A 27,842-nucleotide genomic window follows, 5' to 3' on the forward strand; every position below is an offset into this window, starting at 1 on the left:
ACCTCCCCATAGATCAGAGCTCCTCCCACCGCTGGCATCGCTGTTAGTAACCTGTGTGTGTCTTTCCTACAGGCGGGCGCTTTAAGAAGGAGATTGTAGTGGACGGTCAGAGTCACCTGCTGCTTATCAGAGATGAAGGAGGCCCCCCGGAGGCTCAGGTGGGTACTGCACCTCCTTCAGACCAGACCGTGAGAACTCTGTGAGCCCAGAGGGCCCGGCATTTTTGTTAGGCTGATATTTGAGAGAAATAACGATTTTATGCTTTAAATAAAGTTTGGATTTACAACCTTGTTTGTTTGTGTGTGTGTGTGTGTGTGTGTGTGTGTGTGTGTGTGTGTGTGTGTGTGTGCAGTTTGCGTTATGGGTGGACGCAGTCATCTTTGTCTTCAGTCTGGAGGACGAGATCAGCTTTCAGACTGTTTATCACTACTTCAGCCGCCTCGCCAACTACAGGAACACCGCTGACCTGCCGCTGGTGCTAGTTGGCACACAAGGTACTACACACACACACACACACACACACACACACACACACACACACACACACACACTAGCCTCTGTATAAACACCAAATCTTTGTATTGTTTAAAACTCTACTTGATGGGGTTTATTTTTAGTCCCTAGCAGGAAGTGTAGCTGTCGCTTTCTCTCTGGACAGTCTGCTTTTCTAGAGCTTTGCTACCACCTAGTGGTGCACAATCCTAATTGCAGCTGTAAACTTGACTTCATTGCCTCTGATTAGCATTTTGTGGCTGCTGTTAGTTTTAAGTTTTCTTTATTTGTATTTTATGCACTCATAAAAGTATTAGAAAAAATGTCTGCCCTGCAAACTGCCGTTATTCTACATCTTCATAGATCCAGATATAGGAACCATAAAACTGAGAAGACAGCAGGAAAACATCAGCAGATTTGTAGAGTGTTTAGGCTGAATGCTGGCCGAGCCGCGCGTCAAAGGACATGAATAATTCTTTGTCGTTACAATTTTGCCTTTATTATCAATCTGAACTGAAAGTTATTCCTCTTCTTGGACATTTTAAGGCAGCATTTTCATTTGTTTTACTCTTAATGGATGAGTTAATCCAATAAAGTAATGATCTGATTAATAAACAGTTGAGTCAAAGCTCACCATGGTAACTGATGCTGCTCCTGACCTGGTGATTTTATGTTTGGGTTTAAAATCATCTGGAAGCAGCACATTTTCACCCCTTCTTTTATTTACAGCATGATTTTAATAAGCTTGATAAAGGTTCTCTGCTGGAGGAATGTGTTTTAACATGTCTGATTGGTGTAGGTGGCACTCATAGGGAAGCAGATAGCCCGCCTTAACAAAGAAAGTTGACAACCACCATCATGATACCTGTTATCTCCTGCTGGGGTTTTAGGTTTTGTTGAGTCAGCCAAAAACCAATGAAAGCCTAGCTGTGTCGACGACTCTTGACTCTTGAAGCAGAGTCGTGCTGTTACTGAGCTGAAATCGTGTATGTAAAAATGTATTTACAGTCTCACTGAGTTTGTCCCTGTAAGCTGCAGGCGGAGAGAAACCAGACTGTACAAATATTCTCCACAAACAAGCAACAATAAAGACCCAGTGTTTGTGTAATCACTGAAATCCTCTCAGGACGCCGCTCCCACATACTGATATTCATTTACAGCTGCAGTTAAAGTCACCTGTATAACATCTGCCTGCCTATATCATCCTTTTTTCCTGGTGTTCACCTGAAAAAACCAACATGAACCCATGTTGAGTTTAACAGCCAGCACATCTAAGAGTTGGTTCTACATTCTTTAGCAGATAAATAGTTAAATAAAACTCCTCCACCAGGTACAGTGATAATAGGAGCATTTACTCTGACACACTGTGGTCCCTCAAACATTAAAACATGTGGAGGAAATGTCTTTAAACACAGGACAGGTTCTTCATGTCACCTTCAGTGATATCTGAGTCATTTTAAAGTAATTCTAAGTATGCCTCAGTGTTGTACATGGAGGCGTTCATTCCTTAAAGTGAAATACACCCATATAAATAGTTACAAATATTACTAATAGATGTTATTTGCCAGATTTTTGCATGAGCCGTTGGAGCTGTTGTTACTACCTATTTTGTTGCACTTGGAAGTAGCTTAATCCAAACATGCTTATCACTCTCATAACCAGCAGATGGCGCCAGAGTACTGCTGAAGTTTTCCTCCTTAAAGTCTGGGCTCTTGTTTTATTTCACCTTCATGAGCCACAGAGCTGATGTGGAGGCGTTCCTTCTGAATCTACAGGCCAGAAATCTAATAAAATACATGAATGAGTCAGTCTTACGGCTTTTATTATATTTATGACACGGTATATACCCACATTTGGGTAAAAGCTGGAATAAAAATAGGTTGGTGCCTTTGAGTTTCTTTCTTTTACTGTAAAATGTGAATTTAAAGTTAGACTCAAGCTCTTTCTTTCTCGTTTCCCTCTCAGACGCCATCAGCTCGACCAACCCAAGGGTGATCGACGACACCCGGGCCAGGAAGCTCTCCAACGACCTCAAACGATGCACCTACTATGAAACCTGCGCCACCTACGGCCTCAACGTGGAGCGAGTCTTCCAGGACGGTAAGCAGCCATCTGTCAGGGAAAAGTGTCCAACACGACCAGGAAACCAGAGTCCAGTCCTCTGGGAAGGTGACATTCCTCCCCGGCACACTCCCTCCTCCTCCTCCTTCGACGTCCCGGCCGGAGCCATTCGGACGCTCTTAATCACACGTCAATTAAGACTTAAATGGACCCGCTCAGCTATTTAGCTCAAACCGAACAGCAATTAAGTTTTATCATAGCGGGGGGAGGAAGGTGGGGGGCTACAAAAAGAGACGATTCCCCAACGGGATTAATAAAAGAATCAGACATTACAGCGGGAGGAAGGACAAAGAGGAGGAGGAGGAGGAGGGTGTCCGGAGCCGTCAAGGTCCTGACTGACCCAGACACTGCATGCACATCTGCATCAAATGAATGAATAAATATGTGATCTGATCTGTGTCTAAGTCACAGTGACACAAAGACAGAGTGTGTTTATGTAGGTAACTGACAAACAGTTTAACAACCTTTACTGAACAAGAGCAACCTGTGATTTCTGAGGGTGGATTTCTTCTGTTTAAAGTCATTCTGGGGTGTAGTTACTGGGAAGAAGCCATAAAAAGTGACGTATCTTTAGTTAAGTCCCAATTAGAAGGTTTGAAGCCCCCAGTTTACAGTGTTGCCTCGGCCATTCTTCACTTATTGGTTCATAGGTTCATTGCATCTGAAGGCCCAAACTTATGATGCCCCCTCCGCCATCTTAAGTCATTTGGTGCAAGATGTTTGGTTGAGTATTAGACTTTCTTGGCCCAAACTGTGATGCGAGTCCTGACCGTGATTTTCTTTGTCTTTGTGTTTGTGATTGTGTCTGAGGCAATTTCTTGGTGATTCGTTTGATCTGAAAGCCCCAATTTGTGATGCTCCTTCTTCCACATTTAATTCTTGTGTCCATGAATTCATCCCGAGTTGTTTGTTGCTGGATGTTTGATGTGGTTTGGGACTTCCTTGGACTGAAGCCTCATAATCTGACCTCTGCCGTGCTTCACGTTTGGGTTCATGAATTCACCTCAAGCCACCTGGCACGAGACTTCCTCGCTATGGAGGTCCAGACTTATGATCATCTCATTACTGAGTTTCAGTTCTGGGTTTGTGAAGTCGTCTTACATCATTTGATAATGGATGTTCCAGGTAGGAGCCAAGAGAGCTATTTTTGAAAAACCACCTACACCTGTGGTTTCAGCTTTTTGTCCTGCCTCCTGCTCGCTCTCCACATGTAACACCTTCATTTATATTTCCAGTGTGAGGCTGCATCGAGACAGGATTTCTGTGTGAAAGTGTCTAAAGACATCATAATTTATTTCTGCTGCACCAACAAAGATTTACCAAACTGTGAACTGGGCCCTACAACATGAGTACGCGTACCCAGTTATGTTTCACCACTGCTTGTGTTATGTCCCAGCAGCAGCAGTAGTAGAGTGGACCTTTACCAAATAACAGGAATCTTAGGTCTGCCTAAGACTGAGAAGTCTTTGGGTGATTGGACTGAATCACCCAGATGATCGTTTGTTCAGCTTTCTGACATCACCAATGAGTCATGAAGGCCTTTAGCTGCTATTCTTTTACCCATCCTGCTTTGTGCTGTGTGACTGCAGTGCTGAACCTCTTTCAGACATTCAACAGGAGCATTTTCAAATGTTTGATCGCTCTGAATGCAACAATTTTAGGACAGAAAGACACAAATTTGTGAAGCCGAATCATCAACAGGAGCAAATAAAAAAGCGGCAGTAAGGTTTCAGGAGAAACGTTTTTTTTTCCTCTTATTGCAAATGGTAAACCCTGCGGCTCATTTTTCACACTCTGAGAGCACATTAATAAGAAGAGAGGCAGCGGAGACGTTAATGAAGCGGCGGGCGGGCGACCGGTCGGCAGGCGCGGGGTTAACGGCTGTAATTAGAGAGAGAAATGGATGACACGGACTCTGCGGTTAATTAGCAGCGACTCTGACGGCCTCTGGCTTTCGTTCGCGTCCACCTGAGTTTCACTTTGAGCGGGTCTGAGCAGATTCTGCCGCTCAGGCTCGGTTTACAGGTTTATAGGTTTGCTCTCTGATGACGACGAAGAGCAGAGAAATCTGTCGTCCGCTTTACGATTGTTTAATGATTCGCAGCTTAACCGAAGCCTGAAGCAGACATTTAACAATCAAAGTCACAGAAATAAAAATATGTCAAGGTGAGGTAGATAGACTGCATGTTAGTGCAGAAAACTTCATGCACTGAGATGGAGCCGAGATGTTAAACACTTCATTTTCAAACTCGTGATTCTGGATTTCAGAGACGTTCTCGTCAGTGTTGACCCGCCCACAGGTGACCGACCATGCTGTGATATGAGGCTGAATCCAGAGCTAACCTGATGATGGTTTAAGGTGGAATGAGCGTGATGAAACATGGCGTTTGATTGCTTTGTTTTGATCCTGGATGCAGATTTTCACAATAAAAGCCCTGCTAATGATTTGAGGGCATTTCATATGTAAATTTTAGCTTGTAGTCATCACACAGGTGACACGATCACCTCTTAACCTGTTTTCAAATGTGTTTGTTTCATATCTCCTACAGATTTTAGGCTCATATATAAACTTTACTGTAAGGAAACAGAAGTTAAGCTGAAAAAGAGGCAGGTGATCCCCTCTGTGCAGCGTCACCTCATTTCAGGGGAACTAGGAGTATTTCTTACATCTCTAAGTTTCATGCTTTTGCATTTATTTTTAATAAATTAACTCAAAACAGACAAAAATGTTGGAAAGGATATAAGAAAGTATCATCAGTTTCTTCTTCAAATCAGGTTGAAATAGTTTAACGCTCAGTGCAGTTCATCCATGGGGACTACTTTCTGAGGCGGATGAAGTCCCTGTAAAGTGCAGCGTGTGTTTGTGTGTGATGAGACAGCATGTCCAGAGAAAGAACAGACACAAGTCTTCATCTATCATCTGTGGGCGGTCATTGCTGAGTGTGTCCTGCAGGGGGCAGTGCAGCAGCAGCAGAGGCTCGCTGTGAGCACAGGAAACAGTCGAATCCTCAGAGGAGCGAAACACTGCAGACTTTTAATTGTAAGAGAAGAAGAGCTGCAGTGTGTGTGTGTGTGGTCGGCCCAGGAGGAAGCTTTCCACACTAAACGCTGCCTTATTATCCTCTTAATTATTCCACTGTGTGTGTGTGTGTGTGTGTGTGTGTGCGCGTGTGTGTGAGACACTGTCTCCTTGTATTCTTCTCGTCATTATCCCAAATTAATCAGTTTTCTAATCACCCAGCAGAACGATGCAGCAGCCTGCAGCTCTGAGTGCGTGCGTGTGTTTGTGTTAGTGGGTATTTATATTTTTACTGTGTGTGTGTGTGTTTGTGGGTTTAAATGTGAGTCCGCTTTAACTGCAGTGTGTCGGTCAGATGTGTGACAGATGGCTCAAGTGGGGTTGTCAGCTAAGAAGGTTGGTGGTTTGATTCTTGGCTGTTGAGCAAGATGCTGAACCCTGAGTAGCCTCGATGTGTGTCAGTGTGTGGATGTTTATGGGAAGAAAAATGCGTTCATTTGTGTGTGTGTGTGTGTGTGTGTGTGTGTGTGTGTGTGTGTGTGTGAATGACGCTTGTAGTAAGAGTAGAAAAGCACAACATAAGTATAATTTACCATTTAGAGACAGAGAAGAAGACACACAAGCGATAACAGCAATAGGGACTTTATCATTACTATTATTATTATTATTATTATTGTTATCATGGGTTTATATGGGGTGGGGGCACCTTTTGGCTTGTCTTTGGACACACCCCTGTGTATACGTTATGGTGTGCATGTAAATATTTAGCTTATTGTGTGACCTAAAATCCTGCTGCGGTCGAGCTGATTCCCGGTATCACCTGTTGGATCACTTGTTTACAAAATAACAGCCTGCACACAAACAGGAAGTTGGTGAAGAAATAATGTCTGAAACCTACTTGCATTAAATTTGTATAGTTTTTTTTTTTTTTTTAATTTGTTGCCTTGCTTTAATGTAGTTGTTAATTTAAACTAGTTGAGACGTCATCTTATCACCATGAAGTGATTATACAAAAATAATACTTCAAAGTTAAAATTATTTACACATATTTTAAAAATTAATCACACAGGAAAAATACTTTACAGTATATATTACACCTTAAATAAAAAAAACCCTACGTAGCAGATTTTCTTAAATGCTGAAAGTTTTGAATGGAGTTTGGTGGGAGATGTTTGTGCTCTACATACACACTTTTCTTCACCGTATTCTTACTTTCGTGAAATATCTGTTATTGATTGATTGATTTAAAACTGCAGTGTAATAGCTGTTATTGGAGGCTGATTGATGCATTTATTTATTGACCGATTTTGCTTGTACCCGCGCCAACTTTCTTCTTCTTCTCTGATTTAAATGACATTTTGCACACATATCGATGGAGGGTGAGGTCACACTTTATGATCGAGCTGATGTTTCTGAGCGTATCGATTGCGCTTTAGTGACCTTCGCTGCGTTTCCAGTCGCCATCGATCGCGGCCGGTTGGCCCAGTGATGGAGTTGGGGGCGGGGCTTTAATTACCCAATGCTCATATTCGGCTTCATAGTCAGCTGGAGCGTCATGGCGACAGGCAGAAGCTTGCAGTGCAGAAATGCTGATTGGCACTGATTTGTCTTGATTTGTGTGTGTGTGTGTGTGTGTGTGTGTGTGTGTGTGTGTGTATGTTAAATGTAATAGAGGCTTTGATGAGTCGCAGCGGCTGCACTGAGATGAGGAAGTTGCATGAATGACCACAACATTTAGCATTAAACATAATTGGCCCGCTTGTTGTAATGATGTTTTTTTGAGCTAGGGAGGGGCGAGGAAGAGGAGTAGGAAGGTTTCATTCTGTATTTTATGCCGTTAAACCATCATTTTACTTTATTTCAACCCACTGAAGCTTTGATGAACCTGAAATTTTAACACATAAGAATATCATTGTGTATGATTATATATGGATACATGTAAGAATGTAAATGGTTAATGATCCAGTAGATCCAATAATAATCACATGTGAACTGTAGCTGGTTCATTTGGGGCATTTTAGCTGAAAAAGGTTACTTTTAACAGTTTTTATATTTCTATAAAAAACAATAAAATTCTAACAATTTTGCAGCAAAAGCTTCACATTCAAGTTAGAAATTTAGGTTCCCTGATGTGGTTTTATTAAAAAATTGGACTAAAGTGTCTAAGTAATGTTAGAAAGTGGCTAAAATGTTTCTCATAAATGCTGCAAACCGATGTTTTTATGTTTATTTGTTTATGTTTATGTTTATTTTGTTCTACTAAAATTGATTTACCCTCATTAAAATCCAAACAGTATTCACATCTGAGAGAGAACCTGTCAGTTTTTGACATTTCAGCTTCTCTAGCTCAGAGGTTTCACCTCCTGAGGTTGGTTATATTGAAACATTGGACCGGTCAGTGCTAGAAAAACCTGCCAAAAGATTAAAAACCTTTGTGTTTAAACTGCATGTCGTCTTTTAACCAGAATTACTTTCATAGAATGCAGAATTACATTCACACCTGAGCTGGAACCTGTTTATGTTTCTGCATTTTAGCTCTAAAAATTACACAAAACCATTTGGACATTAATCATATAGGAAACAATTTTAAACTCCAAGTTTTTTCTAGTATGATGAAATTATTCCTAAATATAATAAGATTTTGTAAATGATGCTGTTAATAAGAAATAAAATTGGTTAAAATTTTTACCATGTTTTAATTAAAATTGTTAAATTTTAGCGCCAATCTGAGTTGAAATGATGTTGAATCAACAGTGCTCTGATCCTTAGTCGTCTTTGTTTTCTGCTGGGCTTCAGTGTGTGTGTATACGCATGTGTGTGTTTAACATGTTTAACGTGTAATTTGCTGTAATGGGAAGTGAAGCCTGGTCCAGTCAGAGAGGGGAGGGGTAAGGGGGGGTGACCTCTGTGTGAGGGATCGAGGGGGGAGGAGCACAAGGGTGACAGCCCTGCACTCCCTCGTCCATCAGCGCACTAATTTAATTAGCCTAATTACACCGACGTGAACCCCAACACACACACGCGGGTCCTCCTCCTCTTCTTCTTCTTCTTCTTCTTTTTGGTCCATGTCAGAGTGCAGACTGAGGACGCTTCGTTAGCGCTCACTAACGAGCTTTAATGACCACACGCGCTCTGTCAAACAGTCACTCAGAAACATTCCAGCGATATAAAAATCACATCCAGTGTGTAAATATTCACACACTGACACCACAAACACACTAATCTGCAAAGAGCCGACTTCACAGTTTTTATTTTTGGGTTATACTAGAGTAGCTTTGCATGATTCACAGTTCAAAATAATCCTTATTTATCTTACACTGGACCTTTATGCAGCTCCTCAGTTCATCCTGTCAAACAACAGCAGACGTGCTGCACATCAGATTTGAAAATTCAGGGTTTATAAAAGTAGTCAGTAAACCGAAAATGACATTTACACGTGTGTCCACGGTGCCTTTGAAACAACTGGATTTAAACCTTTGCAAAAATAGCATTAAAAAAGTCTCCCACCTGAGCTCAAGTGATCAGGATTTGAACATGAATGGTTTCTTCCTTTGGCTGTTCTTAAATAGTCAAAGTACTCCTGAATAAAGCTTTACTTCTAACAAACACATAAACATGAACAGATAATTTTCTCATTTGACAAACATCAAACCAAAGTCAATTTCCTGTTTTGATACTTTAGGAAAACTGATCTGGATTCATACTAGAATTTCCTGGCTTTTTCCTCCAACCATGAGCCACCGGTCCAACAAGTTTGGTGACATTTGGCTCAGTATTTTCTTTTTTTAATGTAACCTTGAAGCACCACACGTTCAGATAGCACACCTGCAGCAGCTGCGGTGTTTGACTTTAACATGTAAAGAGTGAAACGCTGCAGTCAGCTCCGCCCCCCTCCCCTTCATCTTTATGTGTGAGCTGGCGGTGCAGCCCCGTCATAAATCTGATCAAAGGGGAGACGTTTCCATTAGAAGAAATGGCAGCTTCTCAGAGCAGAACTGAGATTGATGGATAAAGTTAAATTGCATTAACCGTGCAGTTTAAATATTTAGCGCAGCCTTATCATAACTGTTCTTAACACTTAAAGTAATATACAGCCTGCCAGGTGCAGGACGGACACGCTGACATGCATGCGAGAGGCTCAGTCCTCTTTGACTTTCTCACTCTGGGATTCAAACTTTGTTCTGATCAGGGCCAAAAGTGTAACTGGAGCTACATTAGCTGACCACTAGTCACTATCAGTACATCATTACCAGCAAAAACTCCAACAAATGGTGTTAGTAAAAGCTGGAGATGTTTAGCTTTTGGACTGTTGCTCAAACAAAACAAGAAATGTAAAGATGTTAAATGATCCGACACTTGAATGATCTATTTATTTTACCCTTGTCAAAAAAAAAAAAATCTGTTGGGATGGATTTATTAATTGGATGAACATGAATACTGGACGATCTTTAGCCGCCATGAACCTATCAAAAGTGAAACCACATCCGGGAACTTGTCCCTGTATACCAAAAATAACTGAAATAAGTAGTAGGAATTACTAATGAGTGTTTTGCCATTATAAATATTATGTAGCAAGGAAGTGCAAATGTTTAAATCTGTTAGAACGGATGCTAAAAAAGTGTTTATCCTTCCTTTATGTCAGCACAAACTCCATTGGAGAACAGAGCTAGTATTTGTCTACTGATTTTGCAGTGTTAGCACGTTAATGTTGTTTTGATTGTGCAGCTGATGCAAAACCAGAAGAAAACAAAAATGTGTTGGTGAAGAAGAAGAGTCATTCACATAAAGACAACAGTGAAAATCTCTGGTGATATGAGATGATTTGAGAACTTCAGAATCTTTTCACATGTTCCAGAAACTGATCAAAATCAGATAAACTGAAGCTGAGCTGAGCTAGACCAGGGGTGTCAAGCTCACTTTTACAAAGGGATACACTTGAAAGGTAGGAGGTCCGTCCATCCATCCAGGAGTCTAAAAGTCCATCCCCACTGTCCTGGACGATGTTGCATATCCCAAAAAGGCCTCAGTAAACGAACAGTCGTTTATCCATTAAACAATTTAATCAAAAAATTATCAATCTTTTATTTTCTTTTTCTTAAAGGCCTGAAAATTAAAATCAGATTACTCTGGGTATTTTCAATAAAATAGTAAAGATAAAGGGATCTTGACCTTTTGTAGTCTACATGCAACATACAGATGAGGCCTCTAGTGTGACATGAATTGACATAAAATCTAAAAATGGCAAGTCTGCAATTTTTTAATACCTAAATTGATCATTAGGCTGGATTAAATCTGCCACATGGCTGGATTTGGCCCCCAGGCGTTGAGTATGACAGATGTGATGTAGACTGTACTTTGTTGTAATTCCAGTCTGCACCACAAGATAACAACTGATACGATATGTAACCTTTATTTAATCATGCAAGTTACACACACTGGTAAATGGGTGCCCCCTGGTGGTGAAAGTTTGTTAAATTTTGCAGAGGACAATTACAAAAGTGTTCTTATCAAGGAGAAACTGTTGGTGCAAATTCAGTAGAAAAATCCCGTAATCAGTGTCAGACCAAATGTGTCCAAGCTTCATCAAACAAACTAATCACCGTCTCAGCATTAACGTTGATCCCGTGGAGCTAAAAGCAGCGATTTTTGATCAGACTCGCTCCCTTTCATCGTCTGTTTTTGTTCTGAATGGCTCCATCGTGCCGCAGAGGCTTCTTTTAAACACCTCCGAGTTTCTTCTCTCTCTTTGCTGCCCTTGGCTCGGCCCCGTGTCACCTGGAGGTAAATGTTTACGACTGGGTCCTCATTAACGAAGCCGGGGCCTTTAACGAGCCCAATTAAAACAATGGCTTCATCTGCGAGAGCATGAAACAGGCCAGTGTTTATTGGAACAGAGATAATGGAGTCACTAAAGTCTTAACTCTCTCCTGTCTCCTGTCCAACACTCGGCTCCTCCAGCACATCATCAGACAGACACAACAGTTTGATCGCGCCGAGCTTTGGTGCTGACCTGCTGGGACCAGATTTTAGTGTAATTATTTACGGAGGCTGGTGAGACTGACTGACTGAGCGCGCTGTGTGAACACCACTCAACCAAAGACCTTTACTGTTGTTTTTGGTTTGAAAGGACCAGGTTTTCCTCCAGGAGGTGTAAAGGCCTGTTGTCAGAAAGCAGAAGAAATTTCAAAAAATTTAATTAATAGTAGAAAAACAAAAAGACGTGATACAAATAGTCGATATTTAGGGGAAAATCTCTGAAATTTTGAAATTTAATAATATAAGTACTACTTGATTTTTGTTATGCCATTGTGTACATGAACGCTATCCTATGTTTATTCCAACTTAATGTTTAACTTTTTCTAATTATATATGTCAACATTAGATTGCTACTGTCAGCCTGCATGTTAGAAAAACAGGAAGAGAACTTGAGAAATATACTGCTGAGTGCTAAACCAATTGTAGCCACATACAGCCTCAGACACACAAGCCTAGAGACCGGTTAATAGCTCCATGGCAACCATGGGCGGCTAGAAAAAATTGTGCAGTCCCCAACAGGTTGGCAAGTAGTTGCTAGAGGTTGCTGGCATTGCAGTTGCATCTACGGGTGACCAAACCATTTGCAATCAGGTTTTTGGTGGTAAAAGTTGCTAGCCTTCCATTTACACCACTTTTAGTGGTGTAAATCAAACTTCTGCTGATTCTTGAGGTAAAAACATTTCATTGGATTGAAGAGAGGTAAACTTTTGTCATAATGTAGCAGTACTTCGTCCCATCAGGGTGGTGCTCAGGACACCAGCTGATGTTGATGAAGACGTTCAACATTATAAATGAAAGAGTGCGGTTTAGTCTGACCACTGTGTGATTTGAAATCATAAATCTGACATTGAAGCCCTCCACCAGTCTCAACAGTGCTGAGCTGCAGTCATTATTCTCCCATTAGTATCCTAAAAGGTCCTCGTCAGTCAATGAGGAACCCTCCTCCCCCAGCCATTATGAACAGCCAATCAGAGGAGAGGATGCTTGGATCTTCCCTAAATGTCTCTTTAGGTATTGATTAGCCCTGCCTTAACCTGACTTGAGTTGTACTGAGGTTCATAAAAACATCGGTAGAAATGATGTTAAGAGACTCCGTGTGGTTATAATGTGGAAGAAGCCTAATTTAAAACAATGACAGAAGAATTAGAAATTCAAACAGTCATGTTTATTTCAGAGGTATTCTGGGTTTTAATGGAGAAAAGGTGATTTTTTTTCCCTTTTTTTCTAAATTAAAGTGAAGAAGAGGCAGAAAATGTAAATGGCTACTTTCACTGCTTTGTTTGTGGCTCCTGGGTTAAACCCTTAGCTGCTTTCAGACTGTAAAACGGCTCCTCTGAGCTTTATATACACTTTAATAAAACCACCAAACTGAGAGAGGGGCTGGTTACAGCTCAATAAAACCAGACACAGACGCTTTTTTTACATGATGCCGGACATGAACACACTTTACCTCGAGGATGTGATGATGACAGCAGGCAGTAGGTGGTGCTGATCTTTAAAACCTAAAAGGGGGACACCATGTTCGTCTTTGAGCACCGATATTTATTCTTTTTGCAGTCACCTCACTGGTTGTTGGACCTCACTGAGTGTTTCGGTATACTTTGGTCTGATTTGTGTGTGTTTTGTGTGTTGCAGTTGCCCAGAAGATCGTGGCCACCAGGAAGAAGCAGCAGTTGTCCATCGGGCCTTGCAAGTCACTCCCCAACTCCCCGAGTCACTCGTCTGTCTGCGCCACACAAGTGTCAGCCGTCCACATCAGCCAGGTCAGAGGTCACACAGAGTCACATTCGCATTACAGTCGTTTACAGTCATTACGTAGCACTGCTGGTTCAAGAGGCACAGTGCCACATGTTGTCAGCTAGCCTCTTTGATTGTAGTTGAACACCTTCACTTTGTGCCATTACACTAATTACATTATACAGAAGTTAGTATAATGGAGCTGATGAACTAGAAATCCTTCTTCTGATGGTTAATTTGTAACATTAGGTGTTACCATACCAGCCCTTAGAGTTTGAATGAATCAGCTGACCTGGTGAACTGTGTCTGAGCTGATGAAGGTCATGTGACGATATGAACAGCTGCTAAATGGGCTTTTTAGTGTGAGCCGCTCTCCTCATCCCCAACCTGTCGCAACAGATACCCGGGCCTGGTTCTGCTGGAGGTTTCTTCTTGTTTAAATGGAGTTTTTCCTTTCCACTGTCAACAAGTTTTTGCTCAAAGGGGGCCATCTTACTGCTGGGGTTTCCTCTGGCTTGAGGAGACTGTTGTTGTGATTTGATTTAATGAAACTGAAATGAATTGATTTAACTAGATACTAAGAGCAATAAAATCTTGGCAGTAAATCACAGCCTGTGTCTGCTGAAGTATGGTGAGATGAAGCTGAAAGCTCTGAAAAAAAAATCCTCAGTGGACCTTTAGTCTAAATGATCAATTAAACCAATCAGATTTTTCTAAAATAAAGAGACATTTGGACTCAGTTTTCATAGCTTTTAACAAAGACGCCTATATCAAAAATCAAACACATTCCTGGAGAACATGAACAATAAACAAACTGCTCCAACATCTGCCTGAACCACACTGTGTGCAGCTCGAGCTTCAGGCCGTTAAACGCTTCGATCCTCATCCTTCAATCCTGCATCGATTTCTCATTAAAAAGCCATCGCTCAGCTCCCGCGTCCCCCAAGAGAGTGGCGTTTATCTCTCCACTGTCCTTACAGACGGCCCTCTGTGCTTTCTCAGCTCTGTCTGATTACTGTCAAGTACTCCAGGAAACTGCACCTTAGCCAAGACCCCCCATTTTCAAAAAACTCTCAAACTTCATCCTAAAACAATATGACTCTGCTTCCTTCTCTCTCCTTTGATCTTTTCCTGCTTTTCTGCTCCTCCGTCCTTTCAGACGAGTAATGGTGGCGGCAGTTTGAGCGACTACTCGTCATCTGTGCCGTCAACACCGAGCACCAGCCAGAAGGAGCTCCGTATCGACGTCCCGCAGACCACCAACACGCCAACACCCGTCCGCAAGCAGTCTAAACGCCGCTCCAACCTCTTCACCGTGAGTCGCCATCAAACACGCAGCCCACAAAAGCCACGGAAAAAAATATTGCACCAGACTTCCGGTTATAGAGTTGTGGACATCATTTTAATGTATCACCAAAGCTTTTGCGTGTAAATTTTTAAAAAGAGACTAAATATTAGGAATCTGTCCAGGTTCAAACGTTCCCACTCACTGTTCTCATTATCACACCTGATTTTAAACCCAACAACAGTTTTGAAATACCAGATTTTTCACTATATGGGAGTCCCAGAAATAGTTTTAATAAAGCACAATTGCAGTTTGCTGCCCATTTCAGTTTTGCAATGTTAACTGTAACAGCTAATTTAGTGTTAGTTTTAGTCACAGTCTTTTGGCTAAAGCTAAATTCTTTTAGTTTTAAATAGCGTAAGATTATCATCGATTAAATCCAAAGTTGTTTTATGACTTCTGCTTTAAAGTGTAAAAGTCATGTTTTTACCGGTGACAGTTGTTCTACATGGTTACAAAAGAGTATTATTTTCCTCTGACATCAAATGTGAAGCGTGTGCGTGTGTCTACTCTCTTGTTCCTCCCAAGCATTTGATTGTTACATTTGCATGATGACACCCCCCCCCCCCCAAATGCTGTTTGTCAGCCGCAGATCAAACGTGTGCTTCTAACCTCACCGCACAAGGATATTCCTTCTGAGTGGATAACTTCCCAATCATCCCGCCTTTCTACACAACTTAATTATTTCTGATTGGATCTCGTCTCTCCGGAATATTTTCTTCTTGTTTTTATTTGTTGACAAAAGTGTCAGTACAAAACTATGATGTAAATTATTCGTCAACGAATTTAACACTGCATCTCTATGTGGCAAAAATGACTTTTTTATCAGTTAGATAAAGCCTGGACTTCAGTAGTGATACATTCCATGATGTATTGATCCGTTTTAGAGCCAACTTTTCCACACACAGCTTTCCATAACAAAGCTCGTGAGGCTTGGAAGCACCTGTAGATCAACCAACCAAACTGCTTTGCGTGGTGACTTGATGGCTTGATGCACAAGTGGCTTTTCTTTTTCTTTGTCTGTGGTATTAAGAACAAACTTTACGTCCTCTTGACCTTATAAATGATCATGTTTACATGTTTAAAAACTCCCTAAAGTCGTGTAAAAAAGTCCCTCTTTCATTCTTTTTTTCTTTCCTACTGTAAAATCTTTCAGAGCTTCCAGTTTTAGCACATGAGATTCATCAACTGTTGGAAAATAGCTGGTGTGAATATCTTCCACATTTTACTGAGCACAAACTGAAAGAGCAAAGTCACAGACTGAAAGTAAACTATCATTATATATGCTGATGATGTGATGCTGTTTATTACAAAATTTCAATCAGTTCGAACACAGTCCAGTTTTAGGGGCTCCAGTTATCTGAGGTAAAGCTTTGCAGCTACAGCTGCACCTAATAAAACAAACTTTAATTCACCTTAATACAATTTAAACAGGTAAGTTGTAAAGAAATTCACCCCCTATCCTGTATGATGGGGGAAATTAGTTGTAGAGATCAAAACTGTTTCTGTAGCTGGCTGTAAACACATATTTTGGGTGTAAAGTCGGGTGTTTTAATATGCGAGTCTGTGGGGACTGACTGACTTTTTGAGCCAGCTTCTAGTGGACATCGAGTAGCAGCTTTTAGTACTTTAATGTCTAAGCCCAAGTTGGCCTTTGTTGTTTGATGACATGTTAAATGAATAATCAGTAAAAATCTCCAGTCGACTAACTGAATCGTCAGTTAGTCCCTTCTCTTTGAACTCTTCCAGGATTTTTTAGAATTTTTCTTGACTAAAGATGATTTAATCACTCTACATATCAGACATATCTGCAGTGGGTGTTGACTTTTACTAAACTGATATGTTGTGGTTTTTGCCTGATGTGTTGATACTAACTCTTCTTATCTGGTCTTCTCCACAGTCGAGGAAGGCGAACGAGGCGGACAAGGACAAGAAGGGCCTGGAGGCTCGAGCCGACAGCATCGGCAGCGGGCGAGCCATCCCCATCAAACAGGTGAGACTTCCTGTCTACTCTGCTCGCTCGCTCTGTGTGTTTGAAGCTTCGGCCTTGATTAACAGTGAAATCACACACTTGACATCAATTAGAGTGAGGGGCTCTCCTGGGTCCTCCAACCAGATCATTAGGAGAAGGAGAGGGACGGATTCGCCGTCACTCCTCTTTCTTCCTCCCCTCCCTCTGTTCATCCACTTCATCTCCCGCTTCTCTTCTCCTTTCAAAGCCGCTTCCTTTTCTCTTGTCGTCTTCTCCTTCCTGAACTGCTTGATCGCACCGTTTTAAAGGAATGAAAGAAGGAGAGGAAAGAGGCGATCGTCTCCACTGCGATATGTCCCTGCTGCGACGGCGAGGAGAGCACCTGAAGTGGCTCTTAATTTGTTGCAAACAAGCTCCCCTTGTGTGGAGCAGCAGAGAGTGAGGAGGGGGTCTCCTGACGAGCAAATCAGACAATTAGCGAGCTCTAATCGTGGCCTCTCGAGTCGCTGCCGCGGCCTCGTTTGTACTCTCCTAATGAACAAATCGCATCTCTGATTAGGCGCCGCCTCGACAGGAGAGAGCGAGAGAAGGGCTGCTGTTTGTGTTCGGGGTCGGTGTTTAAGAAACGAGCCCGCTGTGATCGCACAGCAGCATCGACAGTAATTGCAGCAGAACGTGTGAAAATCCCTCTTCAGCTCCCAGTGGCTTCAAATGCACCTTCGTCGTCTTATTCTTTTTCTTCTTCTGTGGTGGTAATGCAGCGGTGGATCTCAGCAGGCTGTTTGAGCGCCAGAAAGACGTTACATTATGTCGTTAATCATCTGAAAATGGAGCTCAGCTGAAACGTGCCAGGTTTCATTTTTAAACGAGCACCTCATTACGTTCACACAGATTATTCTGCTGCTTTAGTTATGCTGTGTTCAGGTCATGTGGGAATTATGACTTCTGCTAAATCACTGGTTACTTCATTCCAAATTAAATTTTTATTTATTTATTTTTTTTACTTATCTTTGGTTTTTCAGTAGATTAAGGTCAATCAGCTGTTGTGTTTCCAGTATCCTCACTAAGAAGTTATTCTACAGTAATTATCTGAGATCCTAACAGTACTAACTGTGTGTGTTATCAGACGATCATATAACTGGTTTAAACATAACAGTGGCTATATACTGTGAGGAAAAACTCAATTAAAAAAAATGAAAACTCAAAGATTAACAACAAATTAGATTTTCTCACTATGCCAACTTTTTTTAAGCATCTTAAAAATTTAGGAAAAAATTATATTCTCTTGACTTAATTCAAATTCAGTTCAAAATTAAGAATTTTATGGAACAAAAACACGAAAAAAAGATAATTTACTCAAATTAAAATTGAAGTGTCAGCGAGAAAATGTATAATGTATAATTTTTGGTGAAATTAAAAAAAATAAAATAAAAAGGTGTCGACAGCACAGATAATTAGTAGTCGTTCAAAAATAAAATAAATAATAATAATAACTAAAATAACTCTTGAAGCATTAAAGAAATTTAAAATCTCAATTTTGAGAAATATTGAGATTATTTCGTTTCTTCTGGATGCTTGATGTGGATCCAGAAATATTAACATGTAGTGAACACGTGAAACTACAGATTTCATCAGGTGAAGAATGTTTCTGTTCGCCTCACATCCTAACCTCACAGTCAGAGGACCCCTGTTCGTTATCCAAATTCATGCTGATAAAGCTGGACGCAGACTCCCCCTCCACCTCCTCCAGAGCAGAGTGAGAAGAGGAGGAGGAGGAGGCGCTGCGAGGCTGAGCGCAGAGCTTCCTCCTGTTGTATTTTTTGGAAGTGGACGTTAATTGATTTGATGGTTCCCTGTGGCTGCTCTCGCCTCGTCTCCTGCCTGCTCCTCAGTGTCGACACTGGCTCAACACACCGCTGACCTGCTGCCTCATTACACCGCGTGTGTGTTTTAAATGCAGGGTGTGTGTGTGTTAGAAAAGAGGCTGCTTTTCACATTCAAGGTTCAACTACCTTTTCCCCATTATCGCTCCATTTGCACTCCATTTTACCTTCTGTATGTGTCTCTGTATCTGTGTGTGTGTGTGTGTCATTAGCATCATACTCACACTTGTTTTTAATGAGACTCTCTCCCTCACCTTTTAGTCTCCAAGCACGAACCCATTATTTTCTCATCCAGGTCTTTTACTAAAGTTATTTTATTTGCTTGCACCTTGAAATGTTCAGTATTAAAAAAAGCTCATAAAAAGAGAATATAAACAGGCTACATTAAATTAAACTGCACTGATCAGCGCTTAAGCAAACTGATGAAATTAAAAATAAAACAAAATAAAATTAAACTACCATCTATTGACCTGAAATGTGCAAAAATTGGCAAACTGTGTGTAACTAGTAGAAGCCACTATTCAAATTCTGCATCGTCTTTTACCCATAGAAGGCGACTTGCTGGCTCCACAAATTTTCATGACAAAAAAAATAAATAAAACTTTTCTAAATAAAAAAAAAAACAGTAGCTTTTATCTTAATAACCCAGAGGTGTGACATTACCCATTGCTTTATAAAACCTCAATTATGACTATGATCATGTTGATGCTTTGGATCCAGAAGTGAACATATTTGGATGAGAGGGTGGGGCGCTTATAGCTAATGCTAGTTAACCTGATTAGCAAGCTCTATTCGTAAACTATATAGACACAGGAACAGATGATAGTTAGTTAGTGAGTTGTTAGTAATTAACTTGTTTACTAAAATGCTACGAATAACTGCATTAAAAATCTCCCGAAAGGACAGACTGAGCATAAGCTATCACTATATGCTGATGATGTAATTCTATTTATTACAAAACTACACACAACAATCCAAACACAGTAACATTCACCCTCTTTGCAGTCATTATGAATAGAACACAAGACATTTTTTGTAACAAGCTGTAATGTTTATTTGTGCTGTCAAGTTAGATATTTTTAGATATGGTGATTGCCTCAGTTTTGGAGCCAGCCCCTAGTGGACATTAGGGAAAGTGCAATTTCTGGTGCTTAATTTCTGTTTCTTTGGAGGTTTAAGCTTCGTCTTTAAGAACGAAGCAGTTCACACCATTCAAATTGCTGGTAAAAATTATACAACATCTCTTTCACTGGCTGTGATAACTTTTCCTACTTTAAATTAAATTTGTCAGAGACATTTTCAGTCTGAAATCTTTCTGCAAAACCCATCTTCATCTCATGACCACTAAACTGGCCTCTGATTAACATTGTACTGTCGAGGTAGAAGGCAGCTGGCCTTAAAAAGCAGCATTAAGGTCCTCACTAAACAATGACAATCTGAAACTGAAGCTTCATAATAAAAGTTTAAATGAATAAACCTTTATTATGTTTGCTGCTCTGTCAATCAAACAGGAAGAGGGGGGGACTTTAATGTCTTCTTCTTCTTTAGAGTTTCTGTAGAATTTCTGGAGTTGTAGCTCTTCTCACTGTCACCAGGCACCTTCTTCTTCTTTCCACTTTATTAGTGTCACCTGTGTATGTGTTGTGCCTGAATGTGTGTGTGTCTGAGCCACTTGTTGCCCGCCCTGATCTCATTAGAGCGACTCTTAGCGCGACACTCGACAACTCGAGGTGACGGCGGTTCACTTCTTAAAGGGGAACGCCTTCGTTAAGAGAGTCCAGAGCTCATTAAGACAACACACATACACGCACACACAGAGACAGAGGCCAGGTCACTGTGGCTGTAATGAGAACAGGGCGGATCTCGACTCTGACACTATTAGCCAATACAAATTTACACAAACACATAAACACGCTGGTCATGAGTAGCATTCACAGCAGCGAAGGTTTGTCTCTAGTTTTTGTTTTTCTTTTCTGGTTTTCAGTGTAAAACAAAATGACACAAAGACTGTCAGTAAAAGTAAAGACACTTGGTTTGGTTTCATGAGACAAAGAAAAATGGCCCATTTTTTTCTGATTGATCCAGTGATCAGTCAGGTAATCAGCACACAGTAATTCTAAGACCTTCAGTTTCCTTTCTAGAAGTTTATCCTCCTTTCTGACACTTTGACCAAAATGTATTAATGGACATCATGTTTTATTCAGTAAAACGTAGAAATAAAAACTGAGCCGTTTAACTCATCAGGAAAGGGTTAACTGAGGACAGAGATCGAGGCAGTCGAGGGCTGTTTTCTTCTATACAACCAGAGGTCTTTAGGTTTAGGTTTCAGTTTTATACTCTCAGAGGTGTTGTTATGTGACGTAGCTTAAAAATGCTTCAGTTAACAGACAGGCTAGCATTAGCCTAAACAAAAACAACTTAGGGTTGTGATTGATCCCTGAAACTAAACAAACCCTCCATGAATCAAATATTCTGCCCATTTTGAACATGGTTTTTCTTGGATAGTCAAATTTCCTGCTACGTTTAAGTGTACTGTAGCTGCTAGCTTCTTAAGCTTAGCTTGCTTGCTAACATGATCTCTGTCTAAATCCTATACGAAGCCACGTAAGTGTTAGGTCCCTGTTATACCCGCCACATTGGAAGATGGTGACAGCTGTTGTCTTATTGAGCTGTTGTCTAAAGCCGGAACAAGAGGACATATAAACTGTTCCTACTTCTTTACTTCTTTAAACCACTGAGGAGTAAACCACTTAAATATGTTTGCAAATGCAAATGAAGCTCCAGAGTGGTGCGTTCAAATGTGGTCTTATAACCTGGAAACTTTCCAATCCATCCGCTCTCTGTTGTGTAATGAATATTTGATTTAATAATGAACATGTTTATGCTAATGAACTCTCTGAGGGATCACATTCACGTCTGCCACCTGCACGATGAACCAAAGCAGGAAACACATGTGGCGCTGAAGCTGAAACCTCCTGCGAAGATGCTCTGCTGCGACTCGAAGCCACAGAGGAAATGCTGGCTGTACCAGCACCCGATTGGTCGTTTTTTTGGTTTTTCTTCTTCTTCTTCTTTCTTGAAGTGAGCGGATGCGTCCAGCTTTGTTTACAGAGGCTGTTGACGGCGCAGGGCTCCTCCGACATCTGCTCCACGCCGCTAATTAGCCGCTAATTACCGGAGAGAGAGGGAGAGGCTCACTCATGTCTCTGTCAAGCGGCTGACCGAGGCGCTTTGAAAACCAACAATCTAACAAATTAATTTCCTTCGACACAGCAGCCGAGCCTCTGGGACCGGACACACTGGAGAGGTGCTCGTTGTTGGGGTTTTTTCACCTCTTTTTTCCATAAACCTTTATTTACTTTGGGAAGGTTCATTGAACTCCACATTTTCCCCAAGTCCCAGCTCAGAGCTAGGGAGGACAAACACTGCCAAAATCAAAATCTGTGCCCAGAAACTTCTCAAAATTCTCAAAACTTTATCTAATTTAAGTTTTGAATATTTCTCTGGATCCTTTATCTTACTTTATTCATGAGTTTCACAGACCTCTATCATCAGTATGATCTTTACCTTGATTAAAAACTTCAGGTAGAAGAGTATGGAGGACTGCAGGTGCCAAAATCAATAATAAATAATAAAAAAATCACTCTATTAAATGCATCAAAATAATAAATGTAAATTAAAGGTTGATAAGTTGATTATCCTAATTTAATTTGCCTTTACATTTATTTATATTCCTTTATTTACTTTGTCATTTATTTAGTCATTAAGGAACTATAAGGGGATGCAAAGAAAAAGCAAACTGAAAGTAAAATGAAGTGAAATAAAAAAGTAAGGAAAATGCCTGAACAGATATTGAAAAAATTAATAAATTGATGAACAAGTAATTATTCATTCAGCTGAATTCCCAAATTACTGTGTGTTAATTTGCATGTTTTCTTTGCTAGTGGCTCTAAAGCGGCCTGTTAGGACCACATGTTCACTAACTGTAACTCTCAGGGCTTCTTCTTTTTCTGCATTGCATTGCTAGTTACAAAGATTTGTGATGTGGACTGTATTAACATCTAAAATGATCTCTCAGAGAGAAACTTAGAAGCAACAGATAGCATTTTTCTTTGTGCGTTCATTTATGTCTATGTCAGCTACCTTCCGGTCAGTTGAATATGCAGATCCACTGCCATTTACTTGAGATGTCCTTCCTGTATACAGAAATCCGTCTCCCCAGCAGTGTCTCTATCAATATTTGACCTTTGTGCTGCATTTTGTAGTTTTAATCGTAACTCTGTCAATATGAAACATTGTTTTCATGTTGGGTGCCTCATCTATCTGATTGAGATCACCTTTTTGCACATCTGCAGATGACTCTTCCAGACTTCCTAAGATATCTGGCGTGTTTGTTTTCCCACCTAGAGGAAACAGATGTGTAAAACTCATATTAGACCTCAGAACTCTCCAAGCAGGACGTCTCTACTTCAAACTGAGCTCCAAGTATGCAGCTAGAAATCTTACAGCCTCCAAACAGAGCTCTGGCCTGTCCGGCATCCGTACTTTAGCGCTGATGCTTTGTAGAGGAACTGTTAATGGATTCCCTGACCTCCACTGAGACGACCTCCTCCTGTAAATGAACATTTTGCATCTCCTCCTGAGCTCCACTTGGAGTCTGAAGTCTCAAGGCTTTCGGATGGCGCTGCCTTCTTCCTGCGAGGAGCTGATTAGTGTCGTGCTTGTAATTGCCTCTCGCGGGGTTGCAGACGAGCACGGGGCTGGGTGGTTTTGACAAGTCTACTCGTCCCCCCTCGGCGCTGGGCGCTTTGTAAGGAGTTAAATTGGATGGTTAATTCGGGTGTTATTTACCCTGTAATTCATTAGTTTCGCCCCGCCATTGGCAGCGGGCAGGCTGTAATTTCACGCTTCGCAATAAAAGATGTCTCATAATCTGCTTCATTTAGCAGCCAAAGAATTTAATGAAATTAACTGCAGCCCTAATTAAGACGGTGAATATTAAAGACCTGCTATCAAGGCTTTAACGAGGGTGACATGATCCGCCTTCCGCCGGATTGGAAAAATATCATTTCCCTGGGAAAGGTTGTCACCGCTCGGAGCCATTTTGGCCATGATGACATTTTTGTCATGCACACTAACCCCTGGAAATGAGATTTTTCGGGGGGTGGTGGCGATGGGTGGAAGATGTGTTGGAGGGATGTCTCTCCCTTTTTAGTTTGAGAAATAATTAAAACAAGGAACACAGGCGTCAATCAAAGAGCATTTTTAGACCGTGCTCATTACGCCGCTGCGTGGCAGTCTCCATGGAGCACTCCCGAGTTTTTGTTTGGCACGGAGGTGTTGCTCCGAGCTCGCTGGAAGTGTCCCTGTGGTCGCTTTGTTGTTTCACACCGTATGAGAGTGTGTGTGTTTGGGTGTGTTGTTACACTTATTTGATGAAAAGCTGGACAAAAGTGCCCGGCGGTGACCTGAGGGGCTCTCGCAGAGGAAGAGGAGTCATGTTTCCTTCACATCCTGTCTCTCACCGAGCGTCGAGCCGAGCGAGGGGCGAGGTTTTTTATCCACTAATGAATTGAGACTGCTGAAGTAAGGTTTGGATAATTGAGTTTCTAATTAATTACCCAGAACTCTTATCAGATAAATCAGCCCCTCTTCAGCCCCCCTCTTCTTCTGTGGTGTTTTATTTGATCTGGTCTGCGTCTTGCTCCCCTGGGCTTGCCCTTCACTGTCCTTGCCTCATCAACAGTGACCTTGTCATGGAGCCTGAAGCTGCTGCGTGGCTGTCAGTGTGTTTTGATGGTAGTTATGGGGTTTGCCCTCTGCTGTGGGGATTTTTTTATGATTTTTACTGTTTACTTCGAGGCAACAAATCTTGTTTTTTAATTCCCGTCATTCTTTGTAGTGATCAGGTCAAGAACCACATGGAAAGAAATGAATCAAAAGAACTGGAGCTCCACCAGGGCCGTTCAGTCCCCTTTATTTGTTGTTTTAATCATGGAAAATAAATCTGAATAACTCTGCATCCAGAACACTCACAGTTTAATTTGATTTTAAGCCTTAGTTTGTGAAGAAATAATCATAAATAGGGTCTAGGCTGAAAGATGAATATTAAATCAATTTTAAGGGCAAAAACATCAACCTGTGGACGAATCTGTGGGAACAAAGTAACAAAATGCAAACTCCATGTGGTGTCATTAAAAGCCCCCCATACCCACGTTTCATATTTTATTTCACTTTTCACTGTCAAATAAAAGCCCCAAAATAATTACTTTAACTTTTCTCAACACAAGAAAAAACCTTGTCCACACTAAATGCAGGCATTTAACACCCTGTATGTCAATTCTCAACCAAATCCTATCATAACTAATCTGACTTTTATGATCACACTTTTGACCCTTTGTCTGGAAAAAGTAAAAAAGGCTTGTTTTTGTCAGGTAATGACTGATGTTTGATTCATATTTAGTTTGAAAACTGGAAATACATTAATACATTGCAAGATAAGAGAAAAACACAAAGAGAACAGTAATGGAAGACTACCTGCTAGCATACTCACATTAGCTGTACACTTTCTAAAAACCAATCCCTAAGCCGTTCGGGGAAATACCTGGGGGGGTTAAGCAAGTTACCAGATAGGAATTCCAGTGGTTAATGTTGATAGGTAGTTCAGGCATATAGTTAGGATACCTCCCTTTGCTGGTTTTAGAAGCAAACCCAACTGTGAAGAAACCCCAGGGTAAACCCACGACCTGCTGAAGAGGTTATATATATTTTCTGGCCTGGGAATGCTATGGGATTTCCCAGAACGAACTGGAAAGTGAAAAGCTTGAAAGAAGGATCTTTTTAAAATCTTTGATTAGCCTGCTGCCCAAGTTCAGATAAACCAAAAGCGATGGATGGATTGAATTCCAGTAATTCTAGTATTGGGAGCCACGAAGTTCAGTGGTTGGTAGAGCAAAATTACTTTTTGTGTTGTTACAGCTTAATTTTCCATCTTGGTAGCACAGATGTTTAGATGTTTTGTCGTTGTTTACACTTTTAATGACAGTTGTCAGTGATGCATCATATTTTGGAGGGAGAAAAAAGATTTGAGTTGTAAGAACTCAAAGGCGACATTGTCTTTAGTAGAACTGCAAAAAAGTTCCTACATTCAAAAGAGCCTAATTCCAGGACGTAGTGCTTGCACTTTAAAGTCATCCATAAAGACATGATCTTTAGTTTTGGTCCACCCGGATTTTCAGATTCGTTTTCTAATCTGTGACAAACGGCACCAGTCTACTCTAAATCACTGTGAAGAAGCTCTACCTACTTTGACCTGCAGCAGGGGGGTCAAAGAGCTTTCAGTTGCTTCCCACAAAGAGGATATTTACCTGGAGTAAGTCAGACAGCATCGGCCCCTTTCCTTTATTTTCTCTTTTTGTCTTCTTGGAGATTAGAGGAGTGAACATTTCACACTCTGTCCTCTTGTCTGAGAGGATGATAGATGACCTGCAGACGCTGCTCAGGCTGGATCAGATGGCCACCACGATACAGAAGGGATCCCTTTCTCGTCACCCCCCTCGCACTCCTCTGTCGGCAGGGGGTGACACCTCTAATTTAGCCTCCTGCTCTCGGGGGACGTTAAAGAACAAAAGGGCCTTAGCTCCATAGAGATCATCCTGTTCTGTGGAGGGTTTGTCCACTGATATTGCCTCCCCCGTATCTCCTCCAAGATCCGCTGTCACACTCTTCAGGAGGCCCCGGTAGAGTCCATTGTCTGAGCAAAATAGGGGGGTGATTGAGTGATTAGAGAGTAGATTAGTCTGTATCAATAGGCAGGCAGCCTCCAAGAGGAGAAAAGTTTCCTTCTAATTTGACTCACACAATGGAAGAAGGAATTATGGTTCATGTTACTGTTCATGTTCCTCAGTTTTAGCTTCAGACAAAGAGGTAAAAGTTGTGTCTTGTGAGCACACCTTTACGCCTCAGAAATCATTTTCTGTGCAATATGTTCCTCCTCGAACATGCCGGACATGTGACAGCTGTGGTCTTTAATCAGAGACCCTCAGGTATGAGCCTTTCCGATGCGTCGTCTAACGAATGACTTCATCTCTTGGCTTCCCCCGAGCTAGCGACCTTTTCTTAAGCACTACCGCACAATACTTCAACCGAGGCAAAGAAGTGAAGGTAGCGAGTGTCTCGGGGAGTTTTGTTTTTTGGGGGGTTGTCTGTCTACATCTATTCGTCTATCCATGCTTGTTTGCTTTCTTTCCCACTGAAACCCAACACAGACCCTTCATGCCCCTTTGTTTTGTTCTCCAGAGAAGAATCCTCATTGATGCCCTCGGACGTTTTCTGTTGCTTAACAAATGACTTCATCTTCCCGCTCCCTGGAGCTAGCGACCTTTTCCTAAGCACTACCCCACAATACTTCACCAGGGCGGAGAAGTGCCTCAGTCGGAGGGGAGAGAGTATATCTGAGGATGTATTTATCTCCCCACATCTATTTTCCAATGTGGAGACCTTGTGAGCTGTCATAGCTGCTCCCCCCTCTCCTCCTCCTGAAGGTAAAATAAGTGTGTCACTAAGCTCGGGGAAGTGAATAATGAAAGATATTACCCATCATGAGGATTTCAACGTGGCGTTCAATTAGCCTTCCTCTCGCACAAACTGATCGCTTGTCATCCTCAGGATAGATGGACAAAATTAATCCACTGACGTCTCCCTCCCCAAAACCCGGGTTTGGGTGAAGGTCTGTGAAAGATGTTAGTTCATCTCTCAGTTTCGTTTGGTGGTGATCAACCATCCACCTCTTATCGCTCCATTGTCTTGTTTCAGTTTACTTTCTCTTTTGATCCTGTATTGCAAAAATATTTCACTTTTTGTTTTAGGATTCAGGTAAAATCTTAAAATGTAGATGAAAGCAACATTTTTCCCATTGATTTTTAATTCTTTTCCTCCATTATGCAACCAAAACACATCAGAATACATTTTTGATGTCAGGCAGTGAAAATATCCACAAAATTAATTATACAGAACAGCTAGAGGATTATTTCAGGTAGTAATGATCTAACTGTAAGCCAGAGAGGATAAAAACAGACTGAAAGGCAGAAAACAATTTCGACCCTTTAAAAGCTAAAACTGGGGCTTTGTAAGGAATTTCTGTCCATTTAAATGGACAAAAATTCAAAAGCGGGATTAGATTCTTCTGTTCTTACACTTTTACACTTTAAAATTGAATATTGCTCTGGAATATATGTA

At 41.2% G+C, this 27,842-nt stretch overlaps 1 protein-coding gene across 3 annotated transcripts in view; it reads left to right on the forward strand.

Annotated features, from left to right (window-relative positions):
- Positions 1-27,842, forward strand: part of agap1 (ArfGAP with GTPase domain, ankyrin repeat and PH domain 1) — a 170,219-nt gene that overhangs the window by 86,222 nt on the left and 56,155 nt on the right. For 2 of the 3 annotated variants that reach the window (XM_031740092.2, XM_039606865.1), the window contains 6 exons: positions 73-158; positions 353-494; positions 2,458-2,592; positions 13,304-13,431; positions 14,565-14,720; positions 16,651-16,743. In XM_031740092.2, the coding sequence (XP_031595952.1) occupies positions 73-158; positions 353-494; positions 2,458-2,592; positions 13,304-13,431; positions 14,565-14,720; positions 16,651-16,743 (740 nt within the window). The remainder of the gene's footprint in view (positions 1-72; positions 159-352; positions 495-2,457; positions 2,593-13,303; positions 13,432-14,564; positions 14,721-16,650; positions 16,744-27,842) is intronic. The other variant, XM_039606866.1, reaches the window with a different exon arrangement.

This window comes from Oreochromis aureus, linkage group 23, assembly GCF_013358895.1.
Source record: "Oreochromis aureus strain Israel breed Guangdong linkage group 23, ZZ_aureus, whole genome shotgun sequence".
NCBI lineage: Eukaryota > Metazoa > Chordata > Actinopteri > Cichliformes > Cichlidae > Oreochromis > Oreochromis aureus.